Source organism: Lissotriton vulgaris, chromosome 7 (assembly GCF_964263255.1).
Source record: "Lissotriton vulgaris chromosome 7, aLisVul1.2, whole genome shotgun sequence".
In the NCBI taxonomy this organism is placed as follows: Eukaryota; Metazoa; Chordata; class Amphibia; order Caudata; family Salamandridae; genus Lissotriton; species Lissotriton vulgaris.
This window is the reverse complement of record NC_141695.1, coordinates 501,565,174-501,585,395: the sequence shown is the minus strand read 5'-3', so window position 1 is coordinate 501,585,395 and position 20,222 is coordinate 501,565,174. Positions and strand designations below refer to the sequence as shown.

Genomic DNA, 20,222 nt, shown 5'->3' with positions numbered 1-20,222 from the left:
AAAAAGATACATTAAAATGATTGATACCATTTTTCCAATACAATAAAATTATCATAAATTTAGTCCATTACCTGTTATCTTTGAGGTACCATACCATAAAAAAAAAATTCATGGATTTTCACTAGTATACTACTTGTATTATGAAAGTATTCACAAGCATTCTAAAAAGAATGGAAGTGCATATGCTCTCATTAAAGCAAACAACCTATTGGTTTTATCATAACGTGAACAATATTATCTTTTCTAAAATGTATGAATGAAGCCCAATAGCTTTAACAGACTTTTCATTATAAGCAAGGAAGGTTTACAGGGTTAAATATGAACACTTAACTGCTGTTTACAGATTACCAAGCAGCCACTCTTGGCCCCACGACAGCAGGGTCACCATTGCAGTGCTTTCTAAATAGAGCCGGAGGCTTGTTGCCTGTGGGCATCATACTTTTTCTGGGTACTCACTTCTCCCTCCAGAGAAATTTAGTGTTTCCGAATTTCTACTTGTACAAAGGCGTTTATAGAGGACACCGCTGCACCAAGGGGCTCTAAAACAAGTTTGGATATACTGTGTATGCCTTTCAGCTACGGAAAAATCCATATAAATATACACAGACCTCTTCCTGCCAAAAGCAGCTTCTGTACCTGCCCATGCCTTTTAATTTAATTGATACAACTGAATATATTTCTCCCTCTATTCAGGGGTGCCTGTTTATTATGGGGCATCCGTGCTCACAGGGGTTGACTGTGAAGCTGGGAGGTGGATCTGCCTTCTCAGTTCTTCCTGCTGGTCCATTCTGGTCTTCTCGAGCAGCGCAGAGGTTGTGAAGTCAGTACCAGCAGCGAACCTGCTGACCGGGCGACCACCTAGTGCAGGACTATGCTGCCAGACCCCAGGCACAGAGGAACATTTTTCCACCAGTTCCTGGGGGTCACGAGGACATTCTCTACAGTTATCCCTACAAACCCCTCAGATCTTTTGGTGGAACCCACAGTACTAGGGAACCCGCTGTAGCTTTCAGAAAGCTGTGTGCTACATAATGCTGTAATTTTGGTTAGGACGTATTTTGGTTAGGATCATATCGGTTTTTTATTGATGCTCCAGATACTGAAGTCCTCTAAGGCAAAATTACTAGAAAAGTAGGAGCTCATCGAAGGAACTCACCAAGTGTTTATGGAAAGCAGTATCAGAGCCTGGTGGTCAGTTGATCATACGAAATTAAATTAAATTTTTGGGATATGTTTGGATGGTTAATGAAAGAAGTTTCAAGAAGGCGAAGGATAAGGGGAGAATCTGCAATGGTGCATTTGCCCTTTTTGCACCAGTAAGTGCTACTTAATAAGCACAATGTTTTTAGAGGCTGTGGGGGCACAATAGTACTAATTATTGGTTATTGATGGTTACTGATCTGAATTACCTTTTCAGGGTGACAGTATTGCCATGGCTTGAATAGGGTTGTGTATATTTCGCAGTGGCCTATAACATGTGGTTACCAGAGCCAGTTTTATTTAGAGTCAAATGCTGCACTATGTATGAAAGAATGGGAGCAGAGAAAATTGTTTTCAGTAAAGGTAAAGAAGGTAGATGAAGAGAAGAGGTGGAGAAGATAGCATACAGGGTAAGAAGCAGAAATGCTTTGTAGCATTCACTAAGATGGAGTTCGATGGAACAGCTGGGTATTAGTTGTTTTAGAGAGGTCTTAGGAGGCAGTGTTTGAAATTTGAAGGTGAAGTGAAAAGATTAAAAATAACGTACTGTTTATATTGCCAAAACTACATAAATGAAGTTCAGATAAGAACATTGAGAGATCACCATTGAGAGATCATATGTTACTCACTTGTAATGGTGAAGGATATGCTGACAATGCTCGTTGTACTGGTTCAACCATGTTACAATCTGTAAAGGAGTAATTAGCAGTACGGGGCTGAAAGGCTTCCCAAGCATTTTCTAAAAGAGAAGGACACTTTTCAGAAGTATTAATGGATCAGAAATCATCAACTTCAAAAACAAATGTGCAAAATATATAGAACATGAGGTAAAAATTACTTACAAATGCCTTCTCTCGTTCAAACAGCACATTCAATAAACCCTGGAATTAAAGAATGGACACTAAATACCGAAGTTCGTTTTTTTAAACATAAAACTGATATACCAAAAACACCACCACATTTTCAACCAAACAGAAAGTTTTTTCATCTGTCACCTAATTTAAAAAAAAAAAACAGACTTAGTATGGTTAAAAGTGCCTGAACTGGCAATGGCGTATAAGTGTGTTGCTATCAACAATGCAGCGTAGAAAGAAAAGAGAGTGACAGAATACAAAGCAACCACTGATGATGTTTGACTGGATTGCACATACTAACAAATATAACGCGACTGAAAAATACCAAACAAACGTTCGAAGAGGGCATTCACAGGAAATAGACCACATTATCTTTTCAGTAATGCAAGCTCTTCACATAAGATAAGATATAATTAGTCCATGGGTTCACACACTGAATTTCCTGTCCTAAGTAGTACTAATAATACTATTTACTGTACTTACATGAAAGCAGCAGCATATATGCCCAAGAGGCTGATCATTAAGGGAAGTGCCAAGAAGGCAGAGCTTCAAACAGCTTTAAGAGAATGGGCAGCAGCATACCAGGCTGGTTCAGTGGAAAGGGGGGGGGGTGTCTGGGTCTGAAGAGGAGTTGGAGTAGGACCTGTCTGGAGGTGTTGTAATGCAGCATACTGAGGGAGCAGAGACTATCCTCTTAGAACTGAGGTCCCCCCTCCCCCACAGAGCAGGCAGCAGTGTATCTTCAAGGAACCAGCCTCTAGAGGAGATGGAGGACAGGCGGGAGGAGAGAAAACAGAGACTAGAGCTAGCCAAGATGGAGAAGGAGCAGTAACTTGCTCTGACTGATAAGAGACAGAGGAGAAGAGACTAGCCATGGAGGAGAGGAAGATGTACAGCTCTGTGAGGCTGAGCTCCTAGGACAATAGTCCCTGCAAGTGGAGTCCTGCAACATGATGGTGGCAGCCTACCTGCAGTATCTGCTACAGAAGCAAGAGTCGGAATCCCAAAGGATTTGGTGCCCAGCTATGTGGTGGGGGATGACCTAGACAAGTGGTTTGCAATCTATATAGTGGCTCTAAGCGTGGAAAAGGTCCCAGAGGAGTTCTGGAGTGGTAGACTTTGGATGTACGTGCTCACCGTGGGGAGGGTTACACTTCTCACACTATAGGCAGAGAACAAGACGTGCTACACTGCAATGAAGGCCATCTTGGTTTGTAAATTTGGGCTGACACCTGAGAAATAGCGACATAGGTTCAGGGCAAGTCACAAGATCACATAGATGGATGGACTGTTTAGATTATGCAGGCAAGGCACTGAAGGGCAAGGTGAGGGGCAGAAAAGTAGATGATTATTCACGGCTGTACGACTTAATTTTGAAGGAGCACATGCTTGATCTTTGTTTTACAGAGCTGTGCCAACAACTGGTTAATAGTAAGCTTAAAGAGGAGGCGGACATCTGGGTCAGCACCAGAGTGTCCAAGAAAGTATCTGGGGGACTCCCAAAAGGTTGTTAAGGCTTCCAATCAGAATGAGATGGGAGGTAAAAAGAGTAAAGGCCCCCAAAACAACTCACAGGGGAAAGGGCCTGGTTCTCATTCTCAATCTGGCCGCCAGAACAAAAACTACCCCCTCTAAGGTCTGAAACCCAAGCCGATTAAGGGCTGTGAGTGCTACGAGTGTAGACACTACAAGGGGGAATCCCAATTGTAAAGAGCAGCACCTCCCACTGGAGGAAAGATTCTAGGGGTGGCTAGGGTAGTGTTGAGGGATGAGTTTTCCCCAGTTAATTGGGGGGAGGGGAGGGGTTAGTGGGGGGAAACCCTAGTGCCCATGGGTGACAGTGACATGGCTCCTAAGATCCACATGCCCACTTATACTACAAAGTAAAGGCAATGGGTCACTATCAATGGGGTTATTCTAAAAGTGGTGTCCACTTCAGGTACCCACCTTAGGGGTGGTATTAGTGAGAGAGGAACACGCCTCCCGACTAGCTAAATTTACCAACTGTCCTGGTACCAAATGGGCCCATGGCACAGAGCGGCATTTCCCCTGTCGGGGGAAGCCTTGGGTGGCTTACCAAGGCAGTAGAAGCCTTTGAAGCCTCCTGCCTTATTTATTTTATTTATTTATCTACGGGTTTATACCGCGCTTGAATCGACTCCCGTAGGAGTATCTCTGCGCACAAACACCAGTAGCAGATGGAGGGGAGCGATCACTCCATGAATAATAGTAGAGTGCTAATTCTGGAACAAAAAAGTTTTCAAACTTTTTCTAAAAGTGAGATGGTCTGAACACCGCCTAAGCTGGAGAGGAAGTTTATTCCATAGTACCGGACCAACCACTGACCGGGCTTTGCCGACCAGTCTTCTCTTCTTTACAGTGGGCACTCGGAGGAGGAGTTGAATTGCTGGACCTGAGGGTACGGACGGGATTATATGGCATACATTTTTCTGCCAAATAGGAGGGTCCTAGTCTGTATAAGCCCTTATGGATTACACAACAGGTCTTGAATTTTACCCTTAGGCGAACGGACAGCCAGTGCAGTTTGTCTAGGAGGGGTTTAGAGGGAGATCTAGGAGGGGCATTTAGGACCAACCTGGCGGCGGTGTTCTGTACCACCTGCAATTTGCCTAATACTCCGTCGTTGGCCGATGCCAGCAACCCGTTGCAATAGTCGAGACGCCTAAGCACCAAGGCCTGCACCAAGGTTTTTCTGGTGAAATCAGGGAGTAGGGGGAACACTTTACGGAGGAGACCTATGACATGGAAGCACGATCCCACTATATTGTTTCCATGCTGTTTAAGGGATAGCTCCTGGTCCAGTCGTACCCCCAGGTTCTTGATCACCTGTTTGGGTTCGGGAACTGGGAACTTGATATGCCGATTACTTTGCCATCCTGCTTGAAGAAGGTGGCAAACTCCTGTCGTAGCAGGCACTGTTTCTGCCCTCAGAGAGTGTGGGCTCTCCCCTGCAGGGGTCAGAACTGGTCTGTGGTGGAAGGCTGGTATGCACCAGTCAGCCATACACAGGTAGTCGGTAGGTTTACGGGGCCCCTCTACAGTGCCCTCTGGCTGCATGTATTAATAAATCCATCACTGAAATCAGTATGGGCTTATTAATATGAGAAGCTAGATACCAAGCATCCCTAGTTTCAGTGAAGCCACCATGTACCCGGAGAACTCAAACACCAGTGTCCAGCACACGTACTCAAAACAGATTTCTTGTTCACTTATAATATTTAAGCATGGACATAGAAATGACAGGGGCATATCTGCTCAAGCAGATATGTCCACACATGTAGTATAGTGCACCCTGTCTTAGGGCTGTTAAGCCTGTTGTAGGAGTGACTAACCTAAATTGCATGCAGTGTCAGCAGACATGGCATACAGGAAGTGTGCCATATCATGTCTTCAATGTTTCTGCACCATGGCATGCAGCCTGCAATGACAGTTAGCATGGTGCGGAGGGGTCCCTTAGAGTGGCATAATACATGATGCAGCCCTATGGGGGCCCTAGTTACCAAGGGTACCATTTACTAGGGTTTTACAAGGGGTGCTTAATGTTTTGCCAATTGGGGGAGGGGGGAACAATTGTACAGGTTTAAGGAACCTGGATAGCAGGAACCCAGTGCGCTTCTGTCAAAAGTGCACTAGACACCAGGCAAAAAGTAAGGGTGATAATGCCAAAAAGCGACCAATTTCATACACCCTGGTAGAATGCCAGCACTTTCCAAATTGCCAGGAATCACCCTTGTAGTAGATTAGCTACTCCTGTGCGGTATGCAGGCACCAAAGAAGCAGAGTCCTGTTTACCGAGTTGCCACTCCATGGCCAGTCTGATGCAGCAGCTTCCCAGGAAGAGGTATCTGTGCTCCAGAAAGTCAGATCTGTCCCCCTCCATCAAGTTAGTGCACACCGGGAGCAACTGGAGCGAAACAAGACCAATATTCGTGGTACTGGGCCCATTGCAGCAGCCAATGTCTGTTTAAGTCCAGTCGGGACTCTAACACCAAGACTGAGCAGCCGTAGAGGGAAGTCAGCATCGCAGAGACCCACTTCCAGAGTGGCCCAGTGGTCTTGATTTGTGAACCCTCAATCTGCAAAACAGACAACCGCGAGGACCTAGGATGCACAGATCCCAGCCAATAGCTCCACTCTGCACCCAAGTCTCCCAGCATCGATGAACCACCTGTGCTCCTGTGTTCCTAGGACCCTTGTGACCTGAGCCTCCCGTTGGAAGCTCCCAGAATTGTCCCCCTTCTGCAGCCTGTTTCTAGGTGGCCACCCTTCTTTCCATCGGCATAGCATGCAAGCATGCAAGCCTACCAACTGGACCAGCTCCTCTGCACCCGAACGCTCCAGGGCAGGTAACTAGTAACTGCTGGTGGTACAGTGGTACTTTGGACTTTGGCACCCTACAAACCTAAGTCCCGAAGGAGATCCCCCACAGAAACCGACCATAAATAACTGTATGCAACATGGGCCTTTTCTCCCACGGGAAAGCACTGATGCGTAAAGACGCACTAAAGTAAATATTTTACTTAACTGGAAAAATCAATATTTAAAAAACTTGATAAAGAAGTTCTTGGAATCAAAATGTACATAAAAATCCAGCTTGTTTTTCTAAATTGGTCTCAGATTTATTGTTGAGTTTGTGTCTCATTTATTGCCCACGTGAGTATAACAAATGCTTAGCACTACCCTGTGATAAGCCTAAACTGCTCGTTTATAATAGGTGAAATCTAGACCTTCGGTCCAGGCCAGCACTCTCCCCAGGAGCTTCGCCTCACCCTCGAGTCCTCCGCTGCGCAGGGTTTGTGATCTCCAGGCAACTAATTTTTCTTTTACAGGATTCTGCCGGACGGATTATTATATTTAATTTGCATAATTGACTTGAGACAGGTTTCCCGCCGCTGCTGCCCCTGTGGCCTCTCCCACCCTGACATAGCCCCCGTTCCCGCCTCCCTACCTCTGGTCCCGCCCCCCTCCCCTACCTAATGCCGACCGCGGCGTGCCCAAGGCAAGCCAGTCTGCGGCCGTCAGCATTCCAGAAGCGGCCAGCGACAGGAACCCTGGATCCACGACCTCCCACCGCTACAACAACACTGCCCTCCCTGCACTCAACCCCGGAAGACTCAGACTGCCAACGGAAATCTCCAGTCTCGACCCACGGACAGTTCTGCTACCACTGCCGCCAGACGTTTTCCTCCACCCAGACTACCGGAACCACCGACACCACCGCCAACGACATGCTACGGTGCATCCTCCTCAACGTGCGCTCTGTACACAAACACGCCACGGAAATCTGGAACCTACTCTACTATCTCTCGCCCGACATAGCCTTCTTCGCGGAGACCTGGACCAACGCCGCCTCCGCTCCAGACATCAACACGCCATCCCGGACGGCGACAAAATCCAGAGGAAGGACCGTCCCAACTACCCTGGAATAGGACTTGCCATCGTCCACAAGAACACCCTCTGACTCACTACCTCCAGCGAAACCTTCCCTGCCATAGAACACCTGCAGATCCGGATCAGCCCTAACACCACACTCCAAGAAACTCTCATCTACAGCCCCCGGGCCACCCTTCGCCATCACCATCACCCACTTAATCGCACCTCAAGCCATCGCATCAATAACCTACATAGTCATCGGAGACCTCTACTTCCACCTAGACTACCCCACTGACCCCAACTCCACCACCCTTCGCGACAAACTTTCCAACATCGGACTCAACCTATTCGTTACCACGTCCACACACAGGACCAGACACACCCTTGATCCCATCTTTGCCGCAGGCAACAGTGTCCGCTTCAGCCACACAACGCAACCTCCATGGACTGACCACCACTGCGTACACTTCACTGTCGACACACCCAAGGCACCAAAACCTCCCCCGCCTACCTCGAAGGAACTGGACCAAGGTCACTGACGAGCAACTGAGCTCCACCCTCGCCCGAGAAAACCCCGCCTGCATACCAAACGCAAACGCCGCAGCTAAAGAACTCCACACCTGGATCTCCGACAGTGCGGACAAACTCGCCCTGCTAAGGAACCCCGGTGAACAGCGCCCCAGGAACGCAGACTGGTTCACCACAGATCTCCAATAAACTAGACGCATCTGCGGATACCTGGAGGAACACCAGGACAACTAACAACTACTCCACCTACAAGAACACCATGACTAACTACCACAACCAAATCAGAACAACCAAAAGGAACTTCATTCACAGCAAAATCCTCACCAATGCCACCAACTCCAAGGAACACTTACCGTGATCCAGGAATTCACCAACCCTCGCGTCGAAGCCACAGACATCACCCTATCCCAAGACCTCAGCGACAAGCTTGGGAGCTACTTCTACCTCAAGATCAGAAAACTCTACAACAACTTCATCGGCCGCACGCAAGATGCCACCGCCAGCCCCCGCCCCCCAGAGACATCACCAATCCCACCATCACAACTGCACTCCAATCACAACCGAGGACACCACCGTGACCATGAAAAGCATCCACTTGGGAGCCCCCACCGACCCCTGGCCCCCGCACATCTACCAAAGTACCACTGACACCATCGCACCTGGAATACAACGGACCAACACCACCTTCACAACAGGCATCTTCCCAGATGGAAGCGCGCAGAAGTCATGCCCCTTCTCAAGAAGCCCATGGCTGACCCCCTCATCTAAAATCAGCCGAATATCGAAATCCGAAGTACTCACCTGTAATCAGGAGAGAAGCCAGTGCTGTAGCTTTTAGCCCAGTACTGAACCGCAAAAGTAATCACAACCGTGGTTACTGGTAATCTAAATTTCGTCAGTTTTTCTGTGAAATTTCTTCCAAGTGTCTACTTTTGAAAATTGCAAATATTCTTCAAAAATCGTACCTACTACTGAAACGTAATTGCTTACCTGTTTTAAGTAGAGACCCCAGTGCTGGCCCTAGGAGCCCAGTCCTGGATTACAAAAGTAACGAGAACGTACTTTAACTGCAACTTGATTTCCCTCCCATTGGATTACATTGCCAGGTTTTCATAGAAAAGTTTCTAAGTGTGAACGTTTGAAATAGCTTTACATTTCTTAAAAATCATAGCAATAGCCAAATCATTTTTGCTTAACTGTTTCCAGCTTAGACCCCAAGACTGAAACTAGGATCCAGTCCTGGGACTACAAAAGTAAATCGATAAAGTAACTAGATGCATTTATGTAGGAAACCCATTGTGCTCAAGGTTAAATTGTGTTTAGAATTGTGTTGCCTACTGCAACCATTGTACCTATTGTGTTTACAAAGTTTATTGCCTCTTTGCTAAGTAATTATAGGAGAGTACTCATATCGAGAAAAGTACATTTTTATACCTGTTGGTTCTAAAAATAAAACAACTATATCTTTGATATAAAAACAATTGGTCTAGAGTTCAGTCCTTGAGTGTGTGAAACCTTTTGCTGACTGAGTGTGTACACTGTCCTCTGGTACTGCCTACTGCTCGACCAAGCTACTACTTTAGAGAGTAAGTTCACACCTGGCTTTAACCTCTGTTATACCTCTGGGGTTTGTGGACTCTATACACACACTGTACCTTATTCTTGTCCAGTATATATATATATATATATATATATATATATATATATATATATATATATATATATATATATATATATATATATATATATATATATATATATATATATATATATATATATATATATATATATATATATATATATATATATATATATATATATATATATATATATATATATATATATATATATATATATATATATAGTGCCACTTTCTCACAATAAGTCAAGGAGGGTAAAAGGAAGGAGTTACAAGATGGTCCTGTATCAGCTCATGAGTGTCACACTTACTATGAGTACCTATGTATGATATGATTGGGAGAGCTAAATAACTGACTGTCAAATAGTGATTCACCAGGACTCCACAAATGGATCAAATCATTCTTAACCCCTTCGATGCTTGCGACGGAACCATTCCGTCATCAGTCACGGTTGAGCTGTGCTGATGACGGAATGGTTCCGTCACAACCACACCCAGTTAAGGAATGTCCAGCACGGGAGGGAAATCGGGGCAGCATCCATGTGGTTAAGTGAACAGGATGGATAGTTAGGACCTTGGTACAGTGTCCCTCAGTCAATATCCTGCGGAGGTGATAGGAGTAATGATGTTTTCTGAAAATAAGAGAGGGAGAAATGCTTATATCTAAATCGAGCAGAGCTAGACCGATTGAGAGAGTGCCGAGTTACTAGACCACAGGCGTTATCTTAATTAAGGACAACAATATTTCATACAATGTGTAACCAGTAGCCAGCACCCACTTCAGGATTCATAAGTATAGAAAATGTTGTAAGTCCTAGCAAGTGTGAAAAAGCTTCCCCAGAAATAATCAAACATGTCATACTTGTCATTGAGCCTGAAAAAAACATGACTTGCCACAACCATCATTTCACAGCCAGATGGAGAAAATGGGGTCCTCCATTTCCATAAATTACATAATGTCTCAAGTTGTAGAGTAGCTCTGATCTGAAAGTTACAGGCACAGAGATCTCATAGTATCCTGTAGTTGGACCCAGGGCACCACCAAAACTGTGCAAGAGGCCGCATTGTGAGAGTCCCCACCTCCAACTGATCTTGTAAGGATTCTTACATCACCTATATGTCACAGTGAATGAAATCCTACAATTGTGTATAAAATGGTGGGAGTTCCCTAGTAATATATATTGAGTGAATCTAAAGTGCCTCCTTAAGTCTGATTGCAGCTATGACAGATGAGGATTCCTGCTTGTGAACTGGGTCCCAAACAACTATCCAGCCTTTTTGTCATATTCATAATGCCTACACTTCATCACTAACAAAATATAATTCACATAGCAGGAGAAGGCGGCATTTAAATAAAATTAGGCTCCTGACTGTTGCCTTAGTAAGTAAGCCAAAGTCCCTCTACCATATCTGGTTGGTGTAAGGTTATACATCAAAACTTCCAAAATCACTTGCGTGACCCAGTCTTTCTCGCACCTCAAGGCAGAGTTGAAGATGGTATCTCTTGTAAAGTAAGTTTTTCCTGCCACCCATAAAATGTGAGTCGTGGAGATCAAACCTACACTGAATTTCAAAAACACTCGGCAGATGTGCCTGTAGTGAACATGTCTACTCTGGCCCCATGTATGTAACCTTAACAGTTATGCTGGGGATGCTACATATCCCGCAGACAAATGAACTACACTTCGTGCAAGATCAGATATACCACCTGCTAAGATCTCACTAAAAAAAAAGCAGCCAATACATTTTGGTAAGTATACACCTTCAAAAATGGGCCCAAAACATACTGTATTCAAGGTATTCTACTCTCCATGATCACACTCGCACTCCATCTCCTTCTCGCTTCTTAAACAAGATTGACTGACTGTTTAGCGTTGGAATCATTTCTTCCATTTTGGTGCGGAATATGGTGATGGTCATGTCATGCTTGTTGAATGCCAGAATCTTAAATGGTGATTTCTCCAAATATGAAGGCGTTGAGGAGGAGGATGCCTCTTGCACTGCAGTCCCTCTCAGTGTTTAGGACGATCTAAGCAGAGGCGATTACTTCAGTTTCTCAAGACCGTTGGCATAGTAAGGAATGAAATATTTATTCCACTGGGCACAACCTTTTGGCCAATGCTCAAGCCTGACCTGGCAAGATGTGTCATGTGTCTCAAGGAACAGCTTAGGTACTGGCAATTTATTTATTTTCATGTCAGAGTTCAGACCTACTACTACCTGCAATGTCCTGAGCGGTTCATGTACACCGGACAGTAATTTTTGTTGCAATGTTTCCATTTTTTGCACTCTGGGAGTAGCAAAGGGGGTTGTAGAGAGGCAGGAAGGTTCATTTGGTGGGGGAGTGGGCTCTCAAAGGGCTTATATCAGCCTGAATTACTGATGGCCTTTTTGCAGTCCAGCTGTTATATCATACTTTGAATCAGACAGCTGGGCAGGAGCGGCAGGCAACCATTTTCTGTGAAGGCAGCCAAACCTTGGAACTCTCTTCCTGTAATCTTTGCTCGCTAAATCAACTTATTTTTCAGAAATCTTTGAAAATCTGACTTTTCTCTTCATAAATTGGCTCCCGCTCTCTGAATTTTCTTGATGTGCTGCATCAGGATAATCTCTAAATCTAGTCATGTGGCACCACGGCAGCTTTTGGTGTTTGCCGCTTTTTATAAATAAAAATTACATTTACAACTTCACCCCTCCATCCAGGTGACCTGTAATTATATTTGCATTTTAAAGTAGAAGTGCACACCGTGACCTGTGTAACATTACGTCTCCATGGTGGATATTGGTTTCCTTATGCTGTTGGCCTGATGGTGTCTGTTTTGGTAGGTTTTTACCTCTGAAGCAAAGTGCAGTACAGTATGGGCATTTCTTTACAGTTTCATCACAGGAGCATACTCCAACTCTTCTACAACATTACCTCCAGTGGTCTATTAGATGTGTAAAGACCTGCCACTACAACTTCGTCTTCATCTTCTCTCATAGATCCTGTTGTCCTTTATATTTCCGACTCTCAAGCACTTGTTGACCAGTGCTTTTTCTCCAGTATTAAAGAACAATGAGAAGGAAAATCTAATTGACATTTGTTGGTAGTAGCTTTCAAAGTAGGCTATGTCATTCACCAGATTAAGAACACTGTCAGAAGCAATGATTATCTTTGATAATCTCCAGAAACTCCTATTTCTCCCTTTGGAAAGCATTTGAAAAATGTCTCCATTGAATTTAACAAAGCATACATATAGCAACCACAAAGAGCTAAAGAGTTGACCACTCTTAAGATGTAATGTAATGTAAATGTAATGTAATGTAAATTGATACTTATATAGCGCACTACTCACCCGCAAGGGTCTCAAGGCGCTTGTACGAATACCGCTGTGGAACCCATCCTGGCTTTCCATGTGAGGCGTCCACTCCTGGGCACCCCCAAGGTGGAGGCCAGGCATCCTTAGCGTTGTGGGGGGGCGTTGTGGAGATTAAGCAAGCTATTGCCCAGAGTTGCAGAGTGGGACTCCATGATTGGAATAGGCACAGAGGCGAGAATTATCAGGTCCGTGGAATTTTGAGCCCAAGACCTGCCGAGGCGGGGAATTGAACCCTGGTCCCGGGTTAGACCTCTGCATCAGGGTCTGCCACTCTAACCATCGAGCCACACTTCTCCACACGGTTCTAGCAGATTGTGTGCTGAGCATGCCCACTTTTAGTTCACGAAGTATCATAGATTAATTACATGATGCAGATATTTCTAGCTAGAAGTCAGTAGAAGCGCTTCTGGGACACTTTGGATGTGCTTGCCGGCCTGCATGATCTTCAGAATCAACTGCATCACCCACAAAGACATCACAACCAGCACCCATGCTTATCTTGAAGCTCACCATCTGGTGGTTTTCAGCACAGCCTCAGCCAAGACACCATCAGACTGCAGAGTGTTTAAAAAAAAAAAAACAATGCAGCAGACATTTTTCAGCTATGTACCTGGGATTTGGAACACCATATCCATCAGAACTGCCCCAATACTGCTCCAGTTTGGAAAGAGTTGAAGATGAACATCTTTAAAGAACACTACAACACGATGCATTCATACTTCACAAAGCAGCTACCTCTACTATCACTTGTTAATTGTATGCTCTACTTTGACTCTGCCTCTTGGCTAGTTTCACTTTATATAAATACCAAATACATACATACATGGATTGACTGACTTCTGCCCAATGAAGAATGAATATTGAGAGACCGTTCTCCTTTAAGTTTTTAGGTAAAACGTTTGGAAACCTAACTCTCTAAAAAAAGGACTCTGCCACAGAACATTTTTCTACAGAAAGCCGTTGTAATAGTGAACTCTTGCAACATTTCCTTCTTGAGATAACAAAAGAAAGGGCAGCTAATGTGTTAATCAGAGTTTGGTCATCTTAAGATATACCCTTCAGATGCCACTGACAATGTCAACATTCCTGTATAAGTGCCATGTACCAACTGGTATTCAACACTAGGAAATTGCAAGACAAAGCCATCCAGCTTGGAAGAAAGGACAGTTGTCTGATGGTAGGCCAAGACATGGACTAGAGATGAGCCTGAGCAACCTTGGCGGATGCCCGTTGGAGCTGTCCTATGCAGCTATAGAGGAGTCTGGCCCCTTGGCCGTCACCTACCCAGGTGGTCATCTGACATTGTTTTTCCTCGACTCCCCGTTATGTGTCTCCTTCTCTCTGCCTTCGATGGAACAATGACAACGCCCCCTGGGCGGATACGAAACCTGTTTCTACCTACCGCGAAGACCGAGCAACCTTGGCCGATGCCCGGTGGAGCTGTCCTGTGCAGTTATAGAGGAGTCTGGCCCCTTGGCCACCACCCAGCCGGTTATCTGACATTGTCTTCCTTTTCTTCCCATTCGTGTCTCCTTCAATCCCCCTCCCTCTGTGATTCTTTGATTCAAGCGGTTGTAACTATGTAACCTGTAACTTGCTGATCCTCATGTAAAGCGCTCTTATACCTCCGGGTCTAGCCAGCGCTATATAAAACTTTGCAAATAAAATAAATAAATAAAATAAATAAAACAGTATGGATCATAGTTTCTCGTAAAGCGCTCCGATACCTCCGGGTCTAGCCAGCGCTATATAAAACTTTGCAAATAAAATAAATAAAAAACAGTATGGATCATAGTTTCTCTATGAAGGAAAACATCTGCCAGAAGGCTCAAAAGAACTGCATGGAAATAAGACGACGTGACCGTGGCCATAGTAGACCCTGATTTGTCGTGCAGGACGTGGATGTCCTGAAGCACTATTTAACTAGAGTTAGGCCTCAGCAACCAATCATTTAGGTTTGGCTAGAGGAAAAGCCCCTTTTGTTAAATAAGAGCCAATATCGATATCGATTTCAAACATTTTGAAGAGACATGACAGGTTGACATTAGGATGAAATAGCAGCTTGCTATCAATTCAGAATTTCAATAAACTTCAGGGGTTCTACCAGACTCAGGTATGGAATTAGAGAAGAAGTCATGGAAATCTTCTAACTTATGAAACCCATGCATAAGCTCTCCTTTTCTGAGTGCTGGTGACATGAAACACGGAGCAATACTTTCTTTTAATAGCAGAGTATGGATATCCTTAATGAATTATGGGTAACAAAGGCACAAAAGGTACTATTTGATGTTTGGTTTGCAAAGTCATACAGAAGGTAAGAAGTCTGAGTAGCCTCAGTGTAGATTTGAATATTGACTTTGATGGACATCTTTTCAGTGATAGGGTGGAAATGTATTACATCATCTAACAGCGAATCCTTGAAGTAGTGAAATCTGGAGACTGAAGGACCAGGCAGCAGAATCTGTATTGTATCTATTTTTCTGTGTGTCTACTGGGTTGTGCATGTGGCTTGGCTGCACTCAGGCGCCTGAACTGAGCATCTGTGGAAGTCTGTCCCAGCAGGATCCTCTCTTTTAAAATGGTGTTTTGGCAAGAGTGTGAATTCTTCTGTAATGTTTTTCTTTCTGAGAGGCTCATCTCTTTTTCCTCTTTATAGAGACACTTGGATGAACTATGGGTACAAGGCATATAATGAAAATCTTTTTTGTAAAGGTGTCCTTCATTCCTCTGTATACCATCACATGACAGGTATTTCAATCCTAATGGTGAGAGTACAAAGAAAGATTACACACACACACACACACACACACACACACACACACACACACACACACACACAAATGGAAAAACAGTAAAACATTTAGTGATGTCGAGTAAAATTAAAGAACCAAAAGGAAATTTAGTTTTCAATACAGCACTTTAAAAAGGACAGCAATGTTATAGGCTCCTTGCTGAACAGAAAACACAAACTGCTTGATGGCATAAGGCAATGCCAGTTTTTACTCATGTACTGTCAAAGTATAACTAAGCAGGATTCATTGCTTTCTACTTCGCATACAATTGTATGTGCCTGTTTATATGTATTTACATATGCCTTGTGTTATTATGCAAATCGCAAATCTGTATTACAAATCAAATGTGAAATCAAAACTTTTCTTTTATAAAACCGGTCAAAAGAAAGATAACAATAGGCGGTTTACATGTAATACCCACTTAGTATGTCAACTGATCAGCACTTTCACGGTCCAAGCCGCTTTGAAGTAATCCCGGTCACACTATCAGTGCAGTTTCCACTGTCTGGTCAGCCATCGATAGGTGTCTCTACATCACGTATCACTACGTGCTGGCATTTAGCGGCTGCAATTCACGTGCACGCCGCCGTTAGCACTGGCTTGATCTACAGCCGGTGAACGGCGGCTCATTCTCCCATTGAAGGCTGAACCTGGATGAGCAAGGGCCGCACCGCAACGTTAGCTCCTGAGGAGAATCCGGTTTAGATCACAATGGGTAGTACGAATGGAGCGTACTTTGGTGACATGCTTGTGTCTCTGTAATGATTTGGAATTTTAATACTTGGATGTTTGTGTTATTTTTATGATTACTTCACTTTTGGCTTACGTGAATCACTTCCGATACCTCTATTAGGACCAGCATATTTGGATTATTAATTGCTTTTTCTTTGACAGAATGGTTTCTCGTATTGGGGGTCACAGAGTGCTTTCCCTTTACCTCCACTTTATTTAGAAGAGAATATGCCAGCTGTATATACATCGTAGGAGAGTCACGACTTTTTAGCTCCCACTGCTGGTTTTAATGTGGCTTTACTTTAGCTTCAGATGCGGATTTATTCTTGCTTATTAGGAACCACCCTACTATTTCATAGTTGTCTTTTCTTTATTTGTTAGAGGTATTCTGTTACTGTAAGAGATCGCCAGACCCACAGTTTGAACACTTATGCTCATGCTAGCACGGTTGGCCGCGTTTTTCTCAGAATTCAGTGAGTGACATCTCAAAACTGAGACAGACAGTAGCTGTCTTTACGTCCTGGAATAGCCTGTAATTTTGATCGAGTCTTCGCTTTCGCTAGGAGCTCTGCGTGAGACCACATTTAATTGCTGCCCTGCCAGATGCAACGTGCTGGAGGCCTGATTAGGTAATCCTTACCTTCGAGTATAAGCATTCACTACCCACTATGTTAACCCGCCTTAACACGTAGTATCCAATTGTTTTTAGGTGAGCTCTGTATACACAGATCTGAAGAAGACCCCATTATCAAATACCTTTGAACATCTCAGGGTTTGAAAACGTTGACTACTACATTGCACAATCCTTTGACAACTGGAATTAATTCTCAGTGTCCATCAATGCTATGTGTCTTAATTGGAACTATTGGCCTATTACATGCCAGATTGGTCTCAACATAAACATTTGATGTATATATGTCACATCACCTTTCCCTTGTCCGCCACCCTCACTCACCCACATTGTTCCTCCTCAACTTGACCCTTCCTTTTCCAACACCTGAACACCTTGTTTTAAAAATAATTGAATTGAGATGCAAGAGCAACTGTGTTGCTTAAACTAAAGTATTTATTGCTTTGAAAATAAATTCCATTCACTTCTTATTTTGCAAGAATTGTATTGTGAATGCAATATTTATTTCTTTTGTTTAGATAAAATTGTTGCTACTTTGACCGTTGTTTATTGTACTGCGATTCTGACCCTGGTATAGTAGCATTTCGTGTAACCCCATTGATACCGCACAGTGAAAGTAGAATTAAGCAGGATTCATTGATTTCCATTTCTCATAAAACTGGATTTCTAGATTGGTTAACTGTATCATTGATATTTAAAAAGAAATACGGTCTCTTAATGGCACATTTTCTGGTAACAGCACCTCCACCTGGAAAACTTATATTTAAAAAAAAATTCTGGTATCCTCACACATACATAGATATTAAATTTTTATGAATTCTAGAAAAAAAAACATGTAGATTCACGGACTGCTGGAGATCCTCTAAAAGAGGGACTCGTAAATGATTATTATGGCACTCTAGATGCTGTTTTGGCAACCAATCTATGAGAATTTCTGGTTCAAAGCTGTGTGCATCGTATATCAGTTAACAGTTGGAGACATTCCCTTCTTGAATCTAGCTCTAAGTAGTATCCCCCAAACCTTGGGTGGTAGATCCCTTGTTTTGTTATTACAAATATGCAAATCCTAGTGTCTACCAATTGCCATGTATGGTGCCAAAGTATGAGGAATCTCCAACTGCATGGCCATCCAACGGGAAGAAAACAGATTTCTAAGGAAGACTTTATCCATGCCCCTGTCTGCTGCACATTTTATTTATCATAAGGAACTCTGGCTATTACCTTGGAGATCTGATCCAGGTGCGGCCTGTTTTGTTGTGGTTCTCAATCTGGAAGAACCCGGAGACTGCCCTAACCAGGGAAATAATAATGGTTTGCCTTTCCCTGCACAGAGGACTACAATTCCCTTGCATTTCTTACATCAAACTGAATATTGTAGAAACGAGATGCAATTTTTTTTACAGATCCTCTCTCATGTGTTAGCATAAGTAAGAAGAGTGTGGCTGACGCATTTTATAAACTCGAGGAGACACAGCAATTACAGGATCGGATGGACAAACCCACTATGATTAGATATCTTGATCTATGGGATTCAGACTGCACTAACAACTGAATCTGGATTGCTCGCACCCGATGGGAGCGCTCCCAATTATTCGGTTTCAGAAACAATACTGTCAAATATTTGCTCTGTTTTCCCATTTGGTCTGCATATAATCTATACCTTGCCTTAAGCTGGTCAACCGATGGTCGATTTTACTTTCTTTTGTAAATTTTATGCACAGTATACGAGAAATATTGTAATATTTGCCAATGTAGACCTGCTATAAAATGTGTATTACTTTTAAACAATGAAAGTTATTTTGCACATTGGTTCCTTTTTCAAATCTGCTGTACGTGCACACAGGTCAATGCTCCTCTAAACGGGTCGCGGTTATTGTCCTGTACTGTATTTTTTAATTAATATTATGCATTTCTGTAGTCAATGCATTTTGAACTGTTTATTGCTTGGTTTGCACTGTTATTCGCTTTTATGGATGCTGTAATGCTTCCGAATAAAGATTTTTGCAATTGAAAATAGCATAAACCAGTGATATTATTCTGATAAATAGTTGGTTCCCTCCCTCTCGATACAAGCTGCTGTTCCTTTTATGATCCCTAGTCACTCGCACTTTCAACTATCTGAATCTCTTCCTTTTGCAAATCTAAATCTAGCAGTGAGATGTTGTTACATAGTGTGAGTTCCCATTGCCAAAAGGTAATTTATGCTGATTTTGTGCTTTATCAGTCCTAAAGTAACCAAGTATATTAAGATGACCAGGTTGAAATAAAAAATAAATTATAGCTCAAAGTAAATTTAAATCATTTAATGAGTTTCAATGAACATTTTCTGGCAATACTCACTGTATGATGATCAGCGTGTATGTGAGAGAGAAAGACAGCTGATATATTGCAAAGGATCATATCCACTTGATCCCCATAATGGCGGCAGAGTTGGCCAAACGTTCCTTCACCACAGTCCAAAAGTAGAGATTGTGAAGGGCTAACAAGAAAATGAGGTTTGAGTTAGTTCGATAACAAATGAAAAGAATGATTCAACAGATGTACATATGCAAGCCTGTTCTTTTCTCCCAATTCTGGGGCCATAGACCAATTTAAAACACAGGGCCCGATTTAGAGTTGGGCAGACAGGTTACTCTGTCACAAACTGATGGATATACTGTCCGCCTTATTAGAAGTGAATTCTATTCTACTGCATTCATATTCCGAGGGATGGGAAATCCATCATGTTGTGAGAGAATAACCCCTGTGCCAAACTCTGGATCCGGCCCAAGGCGCTATTCATGCACTTTATCAGTGAAATAGTTTTGTGAGAAATGTTGTAGGCTAAGGAAAAGGTCCTCAAATACATATTTCCTGGTGCTGTGGTGGCAAATACAGGTTTCACTCTCCAAAGCCATCCAATAAGACATATCGGCTCTCCATCCCTGAAATTACTAAGTAATTGAAGTCCCAAGGACTCAGAAAATCACACTTTTTTCCTCACAAAGCGCTTGCTGCCACAATCTGACACCTTTGTAGGGCAGTATATAAGGTAAGTGTTCTTACCTATAACCCTAGTTCTCCTTCAGGGGAATTCCCATTGAAATCATAAGC

The 20,222-nt window shown here is 43.3% G+C and overlaps 1 protein-coding gene across 2 annotated transcripts in view; it reads right to left on the bottom strand.

The window, feature by feature from the left end:
* ELAC2 (elaC ribonuclease Z 2) overlaps positions 1 to 20,222 on the bottom strand; it is a 309,189-nt gene that overhangs the window by 120,089 nt on the left and 168,878 nt on the right. For both annotated transcript variants that reach the window (XM_086930589.1, XM_086930588.1), the window contains exons 17-19: positions 19,470 to 19,608; positions 2,043 to 2,081; positions 1,830 to 1,939 (exon numbers count right to left, since the gene is read on the bottom strand). In XM_086930589.1, coding sequence (XP_086786715.1) covers positions 1,830 to 1,939; positions 2,043 to 2,081; positions 19,470 to 19,608 — 288 coding nt within the window. The remainder of the gene's footprint in view (positions 1 to 1,829; positions 1,940 to 2,042; positions 2,082 to 19,469; positions 19,609 to 20,222) is intronic.